This window comes from Carassius carassius, chromosome 17 (assembly GCF_963082965.1).
Source record: "Carassius carassius chromosome 17, fCarCar2.1, whole genome shotgun sequence".
NCBI lineage: Eukaryota > Metazoa > Chordata > Actinopteri > Cypriniformes > Cyprinidae > Carassius > Carassius carassius.
In genome coordinates, this window is record NC_081771.1 from 9,435,107 (window position 1) to 9,452,356 (window position 17,250).

General features: G+C 36.3%; 4 protein-coding genes across 4 annotated transcripts; 3 read left to right on the top strand and 1 right to left on the bottom strand.

Moving 5' to 3' along the window:
* The first annotated feature begins 618 nt into the window (after window positions 1-618).
* On the top strand, window positions 619-5,696 carry tatdn2 (TatD DNase domain containing 2). The gene is made up of 7 exons (XM_059570766.1): window positions 619-751; window positions 1,322-1,626; window positions 1,720-2,067; window positions 3,229-4,215; window positions 4,306-4,433; window positions 4,748-4,931; window positions 5,045-5,696. The coding sequence occupies exons 2-7, from the start codon at window positions 1,330-1,332 to the stop codon at window positions 5,183-5,185; spliced, it is 2,085 nt and encodes a 694-aa protein (XP_059426749.1). The 5' UTR covers window positions 619-751; window positions 1,322-1,329; the 3' UTR covers window positions 5,186-5,696.
* A 129-nt stretch (window positions 5,697-5,825) lies between these two features.
* ghrl (ghrelin/obestatin prepropeptide) lies at window positions 5,826-6,887 on the bottom strand. The gene is made up of 4 exons (XM_059570767.1): window positions 6,614-6,887; window positions 6,403-6,483; window positions 6,192-6,300; window positions 5,826-5,941 (listed from the first exon to the last, which is right to left on the bottom strand). The coding sequence occupies exons 1-4, from the start codon at window positions 6,725-6,727 to the stop codon at window positions 5,934-5,936; spliced, it is 312 nt and encodes a 103-aa protein (XP_059426750.1). The 5' UTR covers window positions 6,728-6,887; the 3' UTR covers window positions 5,826-5,933.
* An 884-nt stretch (window positions 6,888-7,771) lies between these two features.
* On the top strand, window positions 7,772-11,331 carry ccdc174 (coiled-coil domain containing 174). The gene is made up of 11 exons (XM_059570768.1): window positions 7,772-7,906; window positions 8,097-8,201; window positions 8,290-8,390; window positions 9,059-9,117; window positions 9,239-9,401; window positions 9,493-9,588; window positions 9,682-9,818; window positions 9,949-10,043; window positions 10,361-10,490; window positions 10,607-10,762; window positions 10,864-11,331. Exons 1-11 carry the CDS (start codon window positions 7,865-7,867, stop codon window positions 11,169-11,171), a joined length of 1,392 nt encoding a protein of 463 aa, XP_059426751.1. The 5' UTR covers window positions 7,772-7,864; the 3' UTR covers window positions 11,172-11,331.
* A 321-nt stretch (window positions 11,332-11,652) lies between these two features.
* Window positions 11,653-16,069, top strand: si:dkey-28n18.9 (sorting nexin-5). The gene is made up of 15 exons (XM_059570769.1): window positions 11,653-11,878; window positions 11,981-12,008; window positions 12,436-12,543; window positions 12,630-12,737; window positions 12,846-12,915; window positions 13,084-13,211; window positions 13,584-13,667; window positions 13,818-13,892; window positions 14,008-14,038; window positions 14,127-14,211; window positions 14,352-14,391; window positions 14,498-14,584; window positions 15,181-15,270; window positions 15,366-15,431; window positions 15,622-16,069. Exons 2-15 carry the CDS (start codon window positions 12,006-12,008, stop codon window positions 15,763-15,765), a joined length of 1,119 nt encoding a protein of 372 aa, XP_059426752.1. The 5' UTR covers window positions 11,653-11,878; window positions 11,981-12,005; the 3' UTR covers window positions 15,766-16,069.
* Window positions 16,070-17,250: the final 1,181 nt, after the last annotated feature.

The following is a 17,250-nucleotide window of genomic DNA, read 5'->3' on the forward strand; positions in this document are numbered from 1 at the left end:
ATTAAAACAGTACCATCTGTAAAGCATTAAAGCATTGAAAAAACTCATTTTAAATTGAAATCAGACTACATTTTAACTGATAAGAGGAACACACATTAACTCATTTAAGATAGTCGGGCCGTATTAGCAGCTTACATTCGATTTACAGTTACTGCTATGAATATATATATTCGGGTGAATGTGCAAGACACACGGACTCGTGTGCGCACTTGTTCAGGTGAAACAAAAATTATATATAATTATATGTAATTTTTGTTGATATGACACACCACTAAATAAGGGGCATCATATATATGTAATTTGGCACACAGACACGTGCATGCAAGTGTGTGTTTGTGTATTGGTTTAACCTAATGTTATAATGGAAAGACCAAATGCCCCCCCTCCCAAAAAAATTTTTTTTGTTAAATAAAATGCGTTTAAAACTTAGACAACCACCGTCCCACCATCTTCCTTCAATTTTTTTTTACAATTCGACCCCTGTATACACCTGTTAAATAAAGCCAAAATGATAATCGATAACGCACTTGGTAAGTCAATTTAAACACGCCCTTTCTTATCCCCTCAAAGCATACATACGTGCTAGAAATGTGCACACTCCATACTTAGTCGTCTCAAACTAAGCGTTCACATGCAACGCTGTCTAGGCCCAGGGTCCAGTAAAATGTTGATTGTTGGCAGGAGTGAACGTATTGCTAATCACATACGCACGTGATCTACCTGAACCGTATTCCTTCGTACAGGCCTTAAGGTTTGTAATATTATCTTTGTTGTTGCTTGGATTGAATCGTGTTTAATCAACACTATTACGCATTTCTAGATAGTTTAACTTACGTTACCGTTCCTGTGATCGTCGTTATGTGCCCTGACGTTTGGGGTCACAGTTTTAGGCCAGACATGAGGCTTTTGCTAATCATTAGCATCTGTAATTAACTAATAGCTCTTTGAATATTGTTAACATTAACAATGTTAACGTGTTTTACACCGCATACAGGTTTATGCCTTTTCTTTGTTCATGTATAAAAATAAATACAAGTATAAAAGAGACGCCGATGTGTTTAAAAATTTTAGCTTAACGTTAACTTAACTTACCTGCAGGGAAATACCTTTAAAAAAATTTTTTAGTTTTAAACACACGTAAATATTAAATTAATATTACTCTATATTTAATTTAAGTGAGTCTCAAAGTTTTTGTTGTTTTTTCAAAGAACCTGCAAATAAATCCATCTCAAATATGCCTTAAAAAGGCTGCACCTGTTTGTATTTCTCATTTTTGATCATTTTTATACTTTATGTATACATTTCCTTTTTTTTTCTCAAGGTCTTAGTATGATGAACCACAAAAGGGAAAAGATTAAGTTTACATGGCTGAATAAGGCCAAGGGCTCCCCCAGAAAGCTGATGAAGAACAGTGTGGGTGTGGCACAGCCAACATGCTGGGATGGAGATGATCAGGATGCTGCTATAAGAGAGGCTGGCTCTCCTGGCCTGAACACATCTACTGGTTCAACTGGACTGGGCGACATGGAGAACATGTGTCTCAGCACCCCACGCAGTACACCCAAAGCACGCATAAAACTGACTGGATGCCACAGAGCACTGTTGAAGAAAACCAGTCCTGGTGAGGTAAGTAATAATATAAATTATACATTTGTGCTATGTCTGTATTTAAAAATTGCATATATTTGACTGGACTTGCGGTTTGTGTGTGACATACAGGACACTTTTTCAGGTCAACAGTCTTCTGTTGGACCTTCACCTCCTTCTGCTGGAAAGAAATGCAGGAGTCTAGAAGAAGGGCAGAAAGTCATTCTCCTCAAAGCGCTGAATGATGCGATGGGGAATGCAGACAAAATGTCATCAGTTAGTGGGCCTAAAAGTCTATCTGCAAAGACAACCCCAGATACGCTTACAAAGGTAGTTGAGGAGAAAAGCACATCTGAGCTTGACTGCTGCTCATTCAGTGAGAAGATTGAACGTCTGATCGCGACTACAGATCACAAGCCTCCCCCGCTGGAGTTCATAGACACAGAAGATGAAGGGACAGGAATAAAGCTGGACACCAGGGTAATAAATACGTTTTTTTTGTTAATTTTTTTTATAAGTTTGATACGTTTGTTCAGCTGCAATGGTATTAAATTGATAAAAAATGGCAGTAAAGACATATTTTTGCAAAATAAATGATAATTTAAAATAAATGCTGGTTTTAAATATTATCAACTGTTTCCAACATTTGATAATAAGAAATGTTTCTTGAACACAAAATCGGCATATTAAATTGATTTCTCGGAACTATCATGGGACTCCTCAGGAATAAATTACATTTGAAAATATATTAAAACTGTTATATAAATTGTTATATAAAGTTTTTACAATGTGTATTATCGAATAAATGCTGCCTTGGTGAGCGTAAGAGACTTCAAAAATATCATACCATTCTCAAACTTTTGAACTGTATATGTTAGTGCTTAATAAATGTATTAAACCACCACCCAATGTAAGGTTTGTGCCACAGCTGCCCTAAACTAACAGTATTGGTGATTAACAAAATAATTTTTTATGTTTCTGTAGTGGTTGACCCACACCAGTATGTGTAAGCGCTTTAGTCACAGTAATGTTTCTAATTCTAGAATATAATTGTTGGGATATACTGGATTTAAAGATAGATCACAAAAAAGTTTAATCCAGGGGTCACCAGACTTGGACCTGGAGTGTCGTGTCCTGCAGAGTTTAGCCTTCAACCCTAATTAAAAACACCTGAACCTGCTAATCAAGGTCTTACTATGTAAACTTGAAACCTCCAGACAGGTGTGTTGAGGCAAGTTGGAGCTAAACTCTGCAGGACACCGGCCCTCCAGGATCAAGTTTGGTGACCCTTGGTTTAATCAAAGACAAGTTTTTGGGACAATTAGAAACTATTTGAAATCCTTTATCAAGAACAAGGGATGGCATAAAATATAAAAAGATGTTTAAATTTTTTAGTTATGTATATAAAGATTCTTTAGTTGTTTCAGTTTATTTGTAATAAATAACAATAAAAAAATTTTTTATTACGTTTTTGGACAGATTCCTAATATACTGTATTTATATTTTCTCTTTATTATGACAGGTGGTCTAATATGTTTAAGCACTGTATTATGAAAGCAGCTCTATGGAAAGCATGGCTATTTTTGTACAGCTATAAATGTCTTTTAAGAGATTTGCTACTGACTTTGTCTCTATCTACAGAGTGTGATCCTAAAGTGTCCAGAATCGCCGGATTGGTCAGATGTTGAGGACTCGGAGCAGGTTCAAGTTTTCTCACAGGATGAGTCTTTCGAAACAAAGAGGCGACAAACAGCTGAGCTTAAAAAGGAAAGTGATTTTGTGGACTATAGTGACACTCTTCCAGCTTTGGAATGCTATCCTTACTCTTTATCACCAGCTCTAAAGTCTTCAACATTCCCTCAAGCTCTGTGGGAACCGGAGTCAGAAGTGGATAACAGTTTCCCAACCGTCCCAGCCAGGGGTGTGGTGCTTTTGTCAGAGCATTCCCCTCAGAATACAGCCTCTGAGCTCGAGCCACCCAAGAACTACACGCCTTGTAGGACAGTCAGACACTCCCTCAAATTAAAAGAGACTATCATCAGCGGTTCTCCACTGGACGATGGTTTCCCTGGGCTCAGAACCTTTGCCTCCACCCCATATACACCTGGTTACTGGGATTACTCGCATCTTACTACACGCAGGACTTCAGAATCAAGTATTTATGCATCCTCACGGATGCTCCTCGCTGGGGGCAGTGCCACTCGCAGGATCTCTCTTGGCTCGGAGCCCCTCTGGCTGTCAGATTTGAACTACTCCCAATCAGATTCTGCTGGATTCATTGACACACACTGTCATCTTGACATGCTCTATGGGAAGTTGGGTTTCCGGGGGAGTTTCCAAAAGTTCCGGAGTGTGTATGCGAGTACTTTCCCAAGGGAGTTTAGGGGCTGCATCGCCGACTTCTGCAACCCACGAATCACAGAGAGAGAGGCTATCTGGGAAGGGCTACTAGGAGAGGAGAAAGTGTGGGGAGCTTTTGGTTGCCACCCGCATTTTGCCAAGGAGTATAACCACGCTTATGAGCAAAGCATCATGGGTGCTATGCGTCACCCTAAGGCCATTGCATTTGGAGAGATCGGTTTGGATTACTCGTATAAGAATTCCACGGACTCGTGGAAGCAGAAAGAGGTATGCCAGACAGGATGATTACTTCCAAATATATTTATATCAAACTAAAATATATTATTTCTCACAATTTCTTTGTCTTTGTGTGTCAAGGTGTTAGAACGGCAGTTGCATTTGGCCGTCGCTCTTGGGAAGCCTCTTGTTATACATTGCCGTGATGCTGATGATGATTTGCTGAAAATTATGAAGAAGTGTGTCCCCTGGGATTACAAAATACACCGGTCAGTGCTCCCAAAACAAACTTGCTGGTTTAATTGATGTTGCATAGATTTTTGTTTTTAGAAAATAGCACACATACACATTTATGTGTGTATGTATGTAAAATACTGTATATAAAAATGTTTTCTCAAAAATACAGTTAAAACAACAATAGTATTGCAAAATATTATTGCAGTTTAAAATAAGTTTTCTAATTTAAAATGTAATTTAATCCTGTAATTTATTACATCGTTTTCACAGAAATATTAAGCACAACATTTTATATATATAATTTTTTATTTTTTTTTTAATACTGACTTGAGTCATTGTGTGTTAGACACTGTTTTACCAACAGTTACTCTGTGATTGAGCCATTCCTAAGTGAATTCTCTAACCTGTGTGTGGGTTTCACTGGACTGGTGACATACCATAACGCTGCGGAGGCTCGAGATGCTGTGAGGAAAATCCCACTCAACAGAATCTTATTAGAGACGGATGCACCATATTTCCTTCCCAGACAGGTATCAGTGCATCTTACTAGGTGCACATTGTTTGATTCCACATGCATATACTGAATGTGCATGTCTTGTCATTCTTTTATATATACATACACATAATATTCCTCTCTCTGTAGGTTCCTAAGTCCACATGCAGGTTTGCTCATCCTGGTATGGGCATACACACTCTTCATGAGATTAGTCTGCTGAAGAACGAGAGCCTAACCACAGTACTGCAAACAGTCCGGCAGAACACCAGACATATATACGGCCTGTGATTGGAAACCCCATGTTACTATAGCAACTGAAGTCCTTGCAATCTTAGTCTAGCTGCCATCAGCTTAGTCTTGCTAAAAAAAAGTTAAGATTTATATTTGAATGTACTGAAGTGTGCTAATAAGTGTATGAGTATTGATAACTTTAAGTTTTGTAAGTGTTGTAGGGAATTTCACCTCTGTTAAAAATGTTAGTAACTATTAATTTTAATATCTCTTCAGTTTCGTGTTTTAAAATGGTTCTTTGTTCTAAGGGTTCTTTTGTTCTTTTGTATCTGCATGCATTCTTACAAGTTATGTATGCTTGTAAGACATAAGTGACATAAAATGCTGGCTTGTGTCTTCCCTTATATTAGAATAAGTGATTTCCTTTTGCTATTGTGTGAAAGTTTATGCAAGAATAAAATGTAAAACAGATTGTGAAAACCCACAACAAATAGCTTTTACCAGGCTGTTGGTTTTATATAAAAGTAACTTTTGTCTAAATAAGATTGAATAAATGATCTTGTATGAGCGGGTTTATTAATTTAATTTTTTTGAGAATAACGACTTAATTTCAGACTTTATTAAATGTGAAACAGATGTGATTGAGCAAGGAGAAGAGAAACCAGAGGCAAAAAAAGATGAATTTTCTTTTTTTTTAATACTTTATTTTGTCATTGTGGTTTTGGAAAATTATTACATCATTTCTACTTTACAAACATTTTAATGGTTTATAAGGAGCTGAATCTTGTAGAACTTTTAGCTCTTGTCAGAATTCTGAGGAGAAAAAAAAGAACACCCATTTAATATAATTTTGCAGAAGACTAAAATTATTTAAAGACAACAAATTTTGTCTTGAAGAATGATCTGCCAGAAAGCAATTTTATTTTCAGGGTTTTTTAAAGATCTAAGACACTTTCTGGAAAATGAAACCAATTTCCATAGTGAATTTTTAGCTGTTTTATTGCATTCACCATTTTTATAGTTACTTGTGTGGATCTGTTCTTAAAATAAGAGTTTAACTCACCAAGTGGGGAATCGCTAAGAAGATTGACCAGAACCTTCTGCAGAACAGGACCATATTTCTCATACTCTGTTTCGCTCAGAGAGACAGACAGTTCGAACGGAGCACTCATCTAAATGAATAGTGAGAACAAATTATGACTTAATCAGTAATTACTGATTGAAATCCTATTCAAAGGTGCATTTGCATTGAGTTTCTTTTTTTTTTTTTTTACCATGAACTGGTCATCCTCTTTAATCACTGGGATCTCTGGCTCTGCAACATCTCTTCTGCCCATCCGGGGTGGCCTTCGACCCTTAAAATTGGACACATTTGATGCCAAACTTCTAGCACTAATTTATGTAATTTTGACATTCTTCATTTTTAAATTGACATACATTTGATTTACTCCAAACATATAACACATCCACCAGACACACACTGACCTGTGGTTTCTGAGCAGGACTGAGGAAGCTGGTGCCACCTTTCACAGACTCAACACACAAGGAAAGAGCACATAAGAGCACAAACATGTGGCTGGCACGACGACGCAGAGGCATCCTGGGAAGTCACCTGGTTTAGTTCTGTTTTACGACAACACTCTTAATGGCTGCACTTTAAAAGTCTCAAATATGTATGCAGAATGCACAGAAATAGTAAAAAGTCAACCCCACCTTCTGTAATGATTCAACTGCTTCAGTAGGTCTGCACACTGAGATCTGCCTCTCACTTTTATAATAGCCTTGGGTTAACAATTAGCATTAAAGTCTACAACTAACTGAAAACAAACAGAACTAAAAATCCCTGATTGTTTCTGTAGGTGTGTGAGAGAGATTTCCCTTGGGGTGATATGAATATGATGATAACAGACAAGTAAAGTCATATGGCGGTAAACTGCTGTGTCAATAGCTATTAGTGTTACTAGACCACTGAACTATTGCCATAGCAGGTTTATTTGACTGACCTGGTAATTCCTCTGTAACTGGAACTCGTGGCCTATTTGGTGCGAACACACTTTTAAGTGGACTCACCTTTGTACGTGGTTGGCTGCATGCTCTTTCAACAACATGGTCATCCTACCATTGTGAAAAAATTATTTGAGGTATATTTTTATGGTTCTGGTTTGTATTTAATTCATTTTGTTTTGATCAATAATAAGGATGTATCAGAGTAGCATTGTATTGAGAATATTGTTCAATTTAGCTTGAAGCTAGTTTTGGTTTTCATATTTTTTTAATAACAAAAAATTGACCACAGTATTACCATGTTTTTTTATGACACGATACCAGCATAATGCCATATTTCTGTACATTTAACTTGGTAGTAACTTGTGGTCATGGCAGGTTAAAGCAACTTGTCGTTAAATTTGTATTTTTTTATTTACATTTTTTATATATATATACTGTATATATATATATATATATATATATATATATATATATATATATATATTGTATTTTTTTATTTACATTTTTTATATATATATACTGTATATATATATAAAAAATGTAAATAAAAAAATACAAATTTAACGACAAGTTGCTATATATATATATATATTTCACTAACAAAAAAGTAAAAACTTGTAGTGTGACCTCCGAGACAGTAGATGGCAGACTGCATTTGTTCTTTACAGAGACACTGTTTTGCTCTCCGAATGTCAGTGTTAGCCTGGTCTACCTAAAAAGCTAGTTAATATGGATAAAAAGAAGAAACCATACAATGTTACTGCGTCATCGGTAAGTATTTCGTTTCTTAAAGTGCTCTTTTAAACAAGAGGAATGAGAATTATAGTTTTGTTAGTGTGTTATAGTAAGCTTAGCATGACAGCTAATAATAAACTTGCATTGTGAGGCTGTTTTTAAACTGGGAAAGATTGCTAGATCCTTTTACATCTCTTAACTAACATCTACTTTATTTACATTTCAGCTGGTTGATTTGAAAGCGGAATTATATCGGAAACAGGAACAATTTAGGCACGACCGACTTGGCCAAGATGCAGGAGCCGCACAGAAGGCTAAAACAAATATAAAAGTAAGACACGGGCATACAGCTAGATTTGATCACTGAATTATTACATAAAACGCCTGTTGTGTTTGATTATGTGTGTATGTGCTCATAGAAGCCCAGTATCTGGAGCAAACAGAATGAAGGAGTCAGTGCACGAGCTCAGAGGGACGTTCAGCAAACTGCAGAGGAAGAAAACACACTCGATAAGTCCAGGTAAACGGGTACTACATTATTCTGTTTCTTTATATCCTCTTCATTAATTACAATTCTTTGCTCTAAAAGTAAAATGTATTAATTTGGGTATATAACCCAATAAAACGAAATATCAATGCAGGTAATCCCAAAACTGGGTATTCTGTGAAAATTTAAGCATGTTTGCAGAAGACACTTTGTTTAATAGTTTTGGTAATATAATAATCTATAACAACCTGTTTCCTTAATATTTTCATAAATTATTTTATTTGATGCTGACTGTCTGACATTCACATATTGTAAAAACAAGAACTAATACTAACGAGGACAGATTATTAAACTTTTTATTTGTGATCTAAATACTTTTTATTAATGTGATTATAATAATTGGAAACACCTTACTGTTTTGAGTGCTGATATATGATGTGATGACGGTAATGTAACTCTAATATATAATAGAATATAATGATATGATGATGACATTATTTTTTTTAATAAAACATTGTTTGGAATATATTTACTATAAACAGAGTATAAATTGTTAAAATGATAATAAAAATATAATGATGTTAACAAAGAATTATTTATTCAGATACATCTAAGCATACTATAAAGCTCATTCATTGTTCAAATTGTGTAATATAATCATATTAATGTTCTGTTGATGATGAATTTTTGTTTTTTTGCAGGCAAAAATTGGAGGAAAAGGCACGTCTTTATGAACAGATGACTAAAGGAGATTTCCCAGGTATATGCTTGCTGGCATTCCTACATGCAAATTATTCCCTTCTTGAAATAAATTTTCCTCTGCTTTGTGTAACAAAAAATGAACTGGTATTGAAGTAGACTACATTTCTTTTAATCTTTAGATGAGGAGACTGAAAGTCTTTACCTAGTGGACTTCACCCAAAAGATCATCAACCAGAGGAATGAACCACAGACACGCACTGCAAGTGTAGCAGGGGACAGAGATGGAGAGGACTCTGATGTGAACATCCCTGTTCCACCCCCACAGGACGCAAATGAAGAATGGTACCATGTGTTTATAAATGTGTTTTGAACTGGATGAAGAGGCAGTATGATTTGAACTCAGCTGTCGGTTTCTTGCTCTCTCTTGTTTAAGGGTGGACTATGTTGATGCATTAGGACGCTCTCGAAGATGTCTGAGGAAAGACCTACCAGATTTTCAGAAAATGGACCAAGAACTCCAGAACAAGAGGTACATTTATTGTTCTTACCTTTGCTTTTTTTTGTTTGTAACAAATTGGTATTGTTCCTCCTCATTCTGTATCTTTTTTTTTATTGTGTGCAGGGTGACGGGTGCTGACAGGACACTGTTATCTGATGACATGAGGAGAGAAATGCAGAGAGAGCAGTGGGAGAGAGAGGAAGAAGAGCAGATGAAGAAACCTGTTGGACCCATTCACTATGAAAATATCAAAGACCAAGGTGATGGAGAAGACTGGTCTTTACATGCACTGCAATCTGTCTTTTGTATAGCACAATTCTTAGTGCTTTTGTGAGACTGTTGAGTTACATCTTCACAGTGTCTCATATGGATTTTTTGTGTCTGTTTCAGAGGCCAGAGAGCTGGGTGTTGGGTATTTTGCTTTTGCCCAGGACGAGGACCAACGAAGAAAACAGAGAGAAACTCTAGACATGCTGAGAGACCAGGTCAGATCAACTGAATTAAATGATGAGTTTTCTAAATTAGATTGAGCTGCCTAGCTAGAGCGCATTTTAAGGTGTCATTGATAAGTGTGCTTAGATAGCAAAGACTTCAAAGAGCCCATCCAGTATCCAATAAATACAATATCAGCTGATAGACATCTAATCTGACCAGTAATCATATTTATTTATTGTATATTTTAAATCAATATTTGTTCATTTCAGCTAGGTTGCTGTCTATATATGAGCTCACTATATCCTTAGCTTCTCTACTACTAGCTAAAGTCTAAATCAGCTTTTTACAATTCTCTTTCTTTCTGCAGACCACAGATCAGCGCCACAAACGTGAGCAGCTGAAGGAGAAGAGGAAAGCTCAGCTTGAAGCTCGACTCGCTAAAGTGAGGATGAGGAGGATGAAGAAAAGCAAGCTGGAGCCAGGAGATGAAGAAGAGGGTGTGTTGCTGTATATTAGTTATTTAATGAATAGTTGAATGTGTATCTTTGTTTTGGTGATGAATTGTTTGGGCATATGTGGTTGTTTTTGGATAATGTCTAATGTTCTGTTGTAGCTGCTGTTGGTGATGCTGGGAATGATGAAGAGGATGAAGGAGGTTTGGTTGGACCTCCAGCCCCTCCAACAGTGCGGAAAGTGGAAGTAGAGATTCAAGAGAGAAAAGACACCAAACCTGGCGTTCCATATGTAAGAGAGTGGGACAGAGGCAAAGGTACATAATCATGCACAGCCATATTCCTTTCTTCCTCTTAATTGGCTCTAGTGTTTACATTTGCTTTTTTGAAGATGCACAAGGTTTGTTTCCTTTTCCAGAGTTCTCCTGGGGTCAGTGGACCAGTCGTCGTCGAGAGGAGCGAGACACAGACTTTGCTCCTCCTTCTGCTTATTACGCAGATGACACAAGATCCAATCACAATAGAGCCACAGACAAATGGCAGAGCAAAGGAAAACTTGCCTTCAAGTGGTCTGAATCCCAAAAATCCACAGGAGATGACACAGAGAGCATATCTACCTCTAGTCAACCTTCTGACATACCCACATATGCACAACCTTCTCAAGCACAAACTGCTCAAACACAGAGTCTGGATGAACTGTTATCTTACTACAAACACTCCACGTAAAAGTACAAGTCTGAAAATCACTGGAATCTGTTGGACTTGGCAAGCTGCATCAGTTAGTCTGGATGCATGTCAGTCTTAAGCAGCAGTGGCAGTGAAACTTTGTACTAAAATGTAACTGAATTGCAACTTTAAAATAAAGAATGACAAGAATTTTGTTTGATTTTTGTGCATCTTTTATTCCATCGCTATTCTTAACCATAATTATTCCATTTTTGCCAACAGTTCTTCAGCTTGTGAAGACAGAAGTCTCTCTTGTCCATAAAATTGATGTTATATCATAAACATGATAGAAGATTTAACCTATGCTGAGACTGTCAGTTTTTCTGTTCTAATAAAGTGTTTCATTGTGTTTGTCACTGCCTTTTTTGTTAAATTATTTAAAACCAGGCATCATGTTATGAACACTGGGCAAAGTTTATGAGTTGCACCTGACTGCAGTGTAACTCTGCTTAGTTACTCAGTAGCTTTTAATGAGTTGCTTTACAAGTTACTTTGTTCACATGTAATGTGTGAGTTTATTCCAGATGTCATTTGAAAGAGGACGTTAAAAAGCTATATTCTATAAAATTTCACATACGTCCAAATCGCAGGACTACAGTGACCTTTGATCCGAAGGATATCCTGTCTCAGCAGGAATGTACGTGTGAGCATTTTGTATTGACCAGAGAGAAAGCAAGGAAGGAAGGGAAATAGAGTAGAAAACTGAGGTGAAGAAGAGAGAAGACATTAAAATGGTTCATATGGTGTACTGAGAGACCGATCTACTTTTAGTTTTATCTCATATTTCTGTTTTTCCCTCCCTTTTGAAGATTCAACCAGTTGAATGAAAGGAAGATGGTAAGTAACTATTTCTGGTTGTGATTATCACATGACTAACATGCTGTTCAGCCATCTGCTGATCGTAGTCAAGAGTTACATTTGTTAATATTAAATTATGCTTTAGATATCATGAAATGTAGTTTTACACCATTGGTCATTTACATTACAATAACAGTATTTTAGAATGTATGATCAGTTATAAATATGCTATTTATCATTGTTAATTAATGTCAGTTCATAATGCATTGCTCTTAGTAAATGACTAAAACTGTAAAAACAAATATGCTGGATTATTATTATTATTATTACCTCAAGAGCTCTATTATATTTCTCAACACAAATTTGCTAATTAAAAACTCCATGAGTGTTTATAACTGAATGCAATCATCTTTTCACATAATTTGTTTGTACTGTGTTAATGAACATGTCTGTGTGAGTGTTTTAGGAAGGTTCAAGTGCAGAAACAGCACTAAGTGTCAGTGCAAACAGCATCAGAATCACTGATGTGACTCAGGATGGAGATGTTTTGACGTTCGCTATCGCGTCCCAGAAAGTAAGCTGCCTGGTAAATGCTTAAAACATGTTGTAGTTTTACGTTGAATTGAACATTAAAATATCATTACAATTACTTTCCCTCAGTTGCACAGCAGTGCTGGGGTGTGTGTTTTTCGAATGTATGAGGACTTTGACTGGCTTCAACAGAGTCTATTCTCACAAGAAGATCTTCCCGGACTTCAGGGAATTATAGTGAGTGAATTCTCTAAAACTCACAATTAACATCATTGCTTATAAATTTTTAAAAGTATCATATCTATGAATGAGAAAGACACTCAAATGAGATGATTATGCCCACAGTTTCCTCCTTTGCCCTCTAAAGCACTTCCATCTCAGTCAAATACCCAAACCAAGGCACTCAAACAACTTGGTATGTATGATTTGTATATGTATAGGCATACACAAATATATATCTGAATAATGTTAGTAAGCTAGTTAGTAAGTTTTTTGTTGTAGGTGTTGTTGCGTAGGTGCCACATGGTTTGATGTTTTGTTTCTTATGCAATGCATTTTATACATTTTCTGTATACGTGTTCAGGGTTCCTGGCTCTTGGACAGGATTGGCAGAGTTATTGTAAGGCTTTGGAGTTTTATCTCCAGCAGGTGGCAGCACACCCAACTCTCTGCAAGTGCAAAGCACTGGACAGCTTTCTTATTAACTCTGAGGTTTGCTATAAACACACACATACATACATTCATTAAATACAACTTCAGCATTACATGTTCTGTATGTGTTCACTCTGAGGGGGAAAAAAAGGTCACTTTGATGGTACTCTTTCAAAAGGTACCAATACCAATTTGGACTAATATGTAACTTAAAGGTACTAATATGCAGTAATAATAGGGGTATTTTTCTGAGAGTGTATGATGATTTTAACTGGATTCTCCAGCATGGAAAACAGCTTTGTTAGAAAAGACTTATGTTTATACTGTTTGATAATTTTTTCAATGTCACCACTTTGATCAGTTTTGAAGGACAGGTGATAAAATCTTTGTTGATAATCTTACTTTTGTCATTGCATGTATTTTTTTGACTAGTCTCCTGGAAAACAGCGAGGCAGGAAAGGAATCTTTAACCGTCTCAGCCAGGCTGTGGAGGAGATGAGGAAGGAAAGTCATAAGGTATTGGTGTGTGAGTTTGGCTTTACACCTCTGGGAAAAGTCTTTTGACCAAACACAGCACTGTGTGGTGACATTAGGAAAATTTACTATACAAACATCGTAGATCTAATTTATATCACATATGTAAATATGTAATTTAATAATCCCCAGGATGTGGACAACTTCTTTCAGAATGAGAGAAACAAAAACACTAATCTTGCCGCTTCGTCAAAGGTTGCCACAGAGGTACACTATTTAAGCTGATTTATTTCTTGAAGTTTTTATTCGGCCAGTGAACTCATATTAAAAATTATAAAATATCTTCTAATTCAATTGCAATTTTGTGTTCTTCTCTCAACAGAAATTACTCGATGTTGTGATGACGGAACAAAGTAAGTATTTGCAAGAAGTTCATTTGTATGTTTAGGACACGTTATTTATGAATACATACATACCACTGTGTGTTTGCATGTTTCACAGAGCTTGCTGTGGCCTGTGGACATTTCGCCACATCTCTTCATCTTTGTGTGAATCAGGATGATGCAGCTGCTCTAGCTTTCTCCAAGTCAGAATTTGCTAAATAGAATGACTGTTTATGTCTGCATTAATGTCCACACATTGATTATAGAGAGAATGTGTGAGAGAAATGCATGTTTTTGTGTTATAAGAGTATAATCAGTTTATTCAGATGTTGTTTTTCTTTAGGGTTTGTTTGAAACTATCAGATGTTATTGAGGCAGTAAAGGTAAGACCGCTTTGCAACTATTAAAGGGTTCTTAGTCATTCCTCTGTTTATCTACAATCGTTCAATACAAATAATTAGATATACATTTTTTTCCCTCTATCTTTAGCGAAATTTTGAGAAAGTTGCTAGTAACAATCTGTCTACTCTTGGTTTGGGTCTGGACCTGGAGTCTCGCTACCAAGAGGCAGAGAAAGTATGTTTTACTGATTATGTGTACTATTGCTTGCTTCTATACACAACATTTAATACAGAGTAATTTACCCTTTAGTTTAGATACAGTATTACCAATTAATTTGTCTTTTCTCCGAAATAGTTTTGTTCTGTAACGAAAAGAAATTCATTTGAATGATTTGATTTCGAATTAATCAGTATGACAGATAAAAACAGTCACTTGTCACCACTATTTGTGACAGAAAGAGTTCTTAAAAACACATTCACAGACCAGTGTTATTTTAGTATCAAAATAATTGTATTTTAATATCTTAAATTTGCTTCAATTTTCATATTTCATTTTAATTTTCAAAGAATTTTTAAATAAATTTTTCCATTTTATTATATTTTTTTTTTACTAAATGTAAAAGAGAAATGTTGCCTTGGCAACTAACAGACATAAAATATGTTTTGTTTTAGTTTCTTTTATTTCAGTTTCACGTTTCAAGTAATGAAAATGTTTTTATGGTTTTAGGTTTAGTTAGTCACAGACTGATACTCTGTCTGAAACTTGCAAACACAGATCTCAGAGTACTACAGTGAAAATCTCTCTGTGGATTTCTGCTTGTGTTGTTACAGGAAATGCTCTTCAGAAGAACCTGTAAACTGATTGAACTGGAAACAGTTAAGAAGGGTACAGAAAAAGCCAAGGCCAATAAGAGAGAAGTGGTATGTTATTATCTGCATATCTTCCATTCATTCTGTGCACACACACTTCCAAACTGAAGTGTTCACCTCATGTCTTTCTGTTTCTAATACTCTAGATGGAAGCATTTCAAAAAGCAGTTGAGAAAGAGTTCAACCTGATCTCATCTGTGGCTAAACAAGAGGTAAATACTGTGAATGATGTTAATTCAAATGAAGAATATTTGCTAAATGTGTCACCAGAAAATTTTGAAAAACCCTGTGCCATGACTTCTTGATCTGAACATGATCAGAAGTCATGTCACAAGGTCGTCAGTTCTTTATATTGTACATTTACAGAGGATATAGTATAATTGTTGGACAAATGTGTGGCAGATTGAGCGTTTCCATAGCTCCCGTGTGAATGTGCTGAAGACCTTCCTGATTGGCTGGTGTGAACTACAGCTCAACACAGCGAAGGAGTTCGCTGAACTCTACTCTCAGCATCTGGAAGCTTGTAGAAACATGTACTCAGAATGAATGAAACACACACACTATAGATCATAACAATGTAATTGTAATTGTAATGCTGGTAATGTAATCCAACTTTTTCCAAGACAGCTAAATAAGAAGAACCTTATCGCAAAATGATAAAAGTGCTTTGCAATTTCTGTTTATTCTGAAATCTTTTAAATTACTAGTCCCCTTTCATTTGATTGTACTTAATATTTTCCAGTCTAATTTGAACACCAATGTAACTTCCAGTTCCACAATCCTAGGTTAGGCTACAGATTTAGAAGTGAACTTTGTCTTGTGTTAGCTTGCAATAAAGCCATAAAACCCATGACTGTTTCTATTGCACACACTGCAAACCGCTGAGGTGATGGCTGCACAGAAACAAATATATTTATAGTGAGTTGGTGTTTGTTAAAGTAGTCATCAACATGAGCACATTAGAGTTTAAATATGGAGAGTTTAATGAAGTCAGAATAGTGTAACATACAAAATCACTGCAAATCTATAGATTTTCTGATAGGTTGTCTATTGAAAGGTTAAAAAAAAAAATATATATATATATACAACCCGAATTCCGGAAAAGTTGGGACGTTTTTTAAATTTTAATAAAATGAAAACTAAAAGACTTTCAAATCACATGAGCCAATATTTTATTCACAATAGAACATAGATAACATAGCAAATGTTTAAACTGAGAAAGTTTACAATTTTATGCACAAAATGAGCTCATTTCAATTTTGATTTCTGCTACAGGTCTCAAAATAGTTTGGACGGGGCATGTTTACCATGGTGTAGCATCTCCTTTTCTTTTCAAAACAGTTTGAAGACGTCTGGGCATTGAGGCTATGAGTTGCTGGAGTTTTGCTGTTGGAATTTGGTCCCATTCTTGCCTTATATAGATTTCCAGCTGCTGAAGAGTTCGTGGTTGTCTTTGACGTATTTTTCGTTTAATGATGCGCCAAATGTTCTCTATAGGTGAAAGATCTGGACTGCAGGCAGGCCAGGTTAGCACCCGGACTCTTCTACGACGAAGCCATGCTGTTGTTATAGCTGCAGTATGTGGTTTTGCATTGTCCTGCTGAAATAAACAAGGCCTTCCCTGAAATAGACGTTGTTTGGAGGGAAGCATATGTTGCTCTAAAACTTTTATATACCTTTCAGCATTCACAGAGCCTTCCAAAACATGCAAGCTACCCATACCGTATGCACTTATGCACCCCCATACCATCAGAGATGCTGGCTTTTGAACTGAACGCTGATAACATGCTGGAAGGTCTCCCTCCTCTTTAGCCCGGAGGACACGGCGTCCGTGATTTCCAACAAGAATGTCAAATTTGCACTCGTCTGACCATAAAACACTATTCCACTTTGAAATAGTCCATTTTAAATGAGCCTTGGCCCACAGGACACAACGGCGCTTCTGGACCATGTTCACATATGGCTTCCTTTTTGCATGATAGAGCTTTAGTTGGCATCTGCTGATGGCACGGCGGATTGTGTTTACCGACA

What these genes read in the sequence shown, in the direction of transcription:
- tatdn2 (XM_059570766.1), top strand. Translation starts at nt 1,330, where the DNA reads ATGATGAACCACAAAAGGGAAAAGATTAAGTTTACATGGCTGAATAAG. An exon ending in AGAAAACCAGTCCTGGTGAG is followed by an intron (nt 1,627 to 1,719) that starts GTAAGTAATAAT and finishes TGTGACATACAG; the next exon opens with GACACTTTTTCAGGTCAACA. An exon ending in GAATAAAGCTGGACACCAGG is followed by an intron (nt 2,068 to 3,228) that starts GTAATAAATACG and finishes CTCTATCTACAG; the next exon opens with AGTGTGATCCTAAAGTGTCC.
- ghrl (XM_059570767.1), bottom strand. Translation starts at nt 6,727, where the DNA reads ATGCCTCTGCGTCGTCGTGCCAGCCACATGTTTGTGCTCTTATGTGCT. An exon ending in GTCCTGCTCAGAAACCACAG is followed by an intron (nt 6,484 to 6,613) that starts GTCAGTGTGTGT and finishes TCCAATTTTAAG; the next exon opens with GGTCGAAGGCCACCCCGGAT. An exon ending in AAGAGGATGACCAGTTCATG is followed by an intron (nt 6,301 to 6,402) that starts GTAAAAAAAAAA and finishes CTATTCATTTAG; the next exon opens with ATGAGTGCTCCGTTCGAACT.
- ccdc174 (XM_059570768.1), top strand. Translation starts at nt 7,865, where the DNA reads ATGGATAAAAAGAAGAAACCATACAATGTTACTGCGTCATCG. An exon ending in CAGGACGCAAATGAAGAATG is followed by an intron (nt 9,402 to 9,492) that starts GTACCATGTGTT and finishes CTCTTGTTTAAG; the next exon opens with GGTGGACTATGTTGATGCAT. An exon ending in AGAGTGGGACAGAGGCAAAG is followed by an intron (nt 10,763 to 10,863) that starts GTACATAATCAT and finishes TTCCTTTTCCAG; the next exon opens with AGTTCTCCTGGGGTCAGTGG.
- si:dkey-28n18.9 (XM_059570769.1), top strand. An exon ending in TGAGGAAGGAAAGTCATAAG is followed by an intron (nt 13,668 to 13,817) that starts GTATTGGTGTGT and finishes AATAATCCCCAG; the next exon opens with GATGTGGACAACTTCTTTCA. An exon ending in CATCTGTGGCTAAACAAGAG is followed by an intron (nt 15,432 to 15,621) that starts GTAAATACTGTG and finishes AATGTGTGGCAG; the next exon opens with ATTGAGCGTTTCCATAGCTC.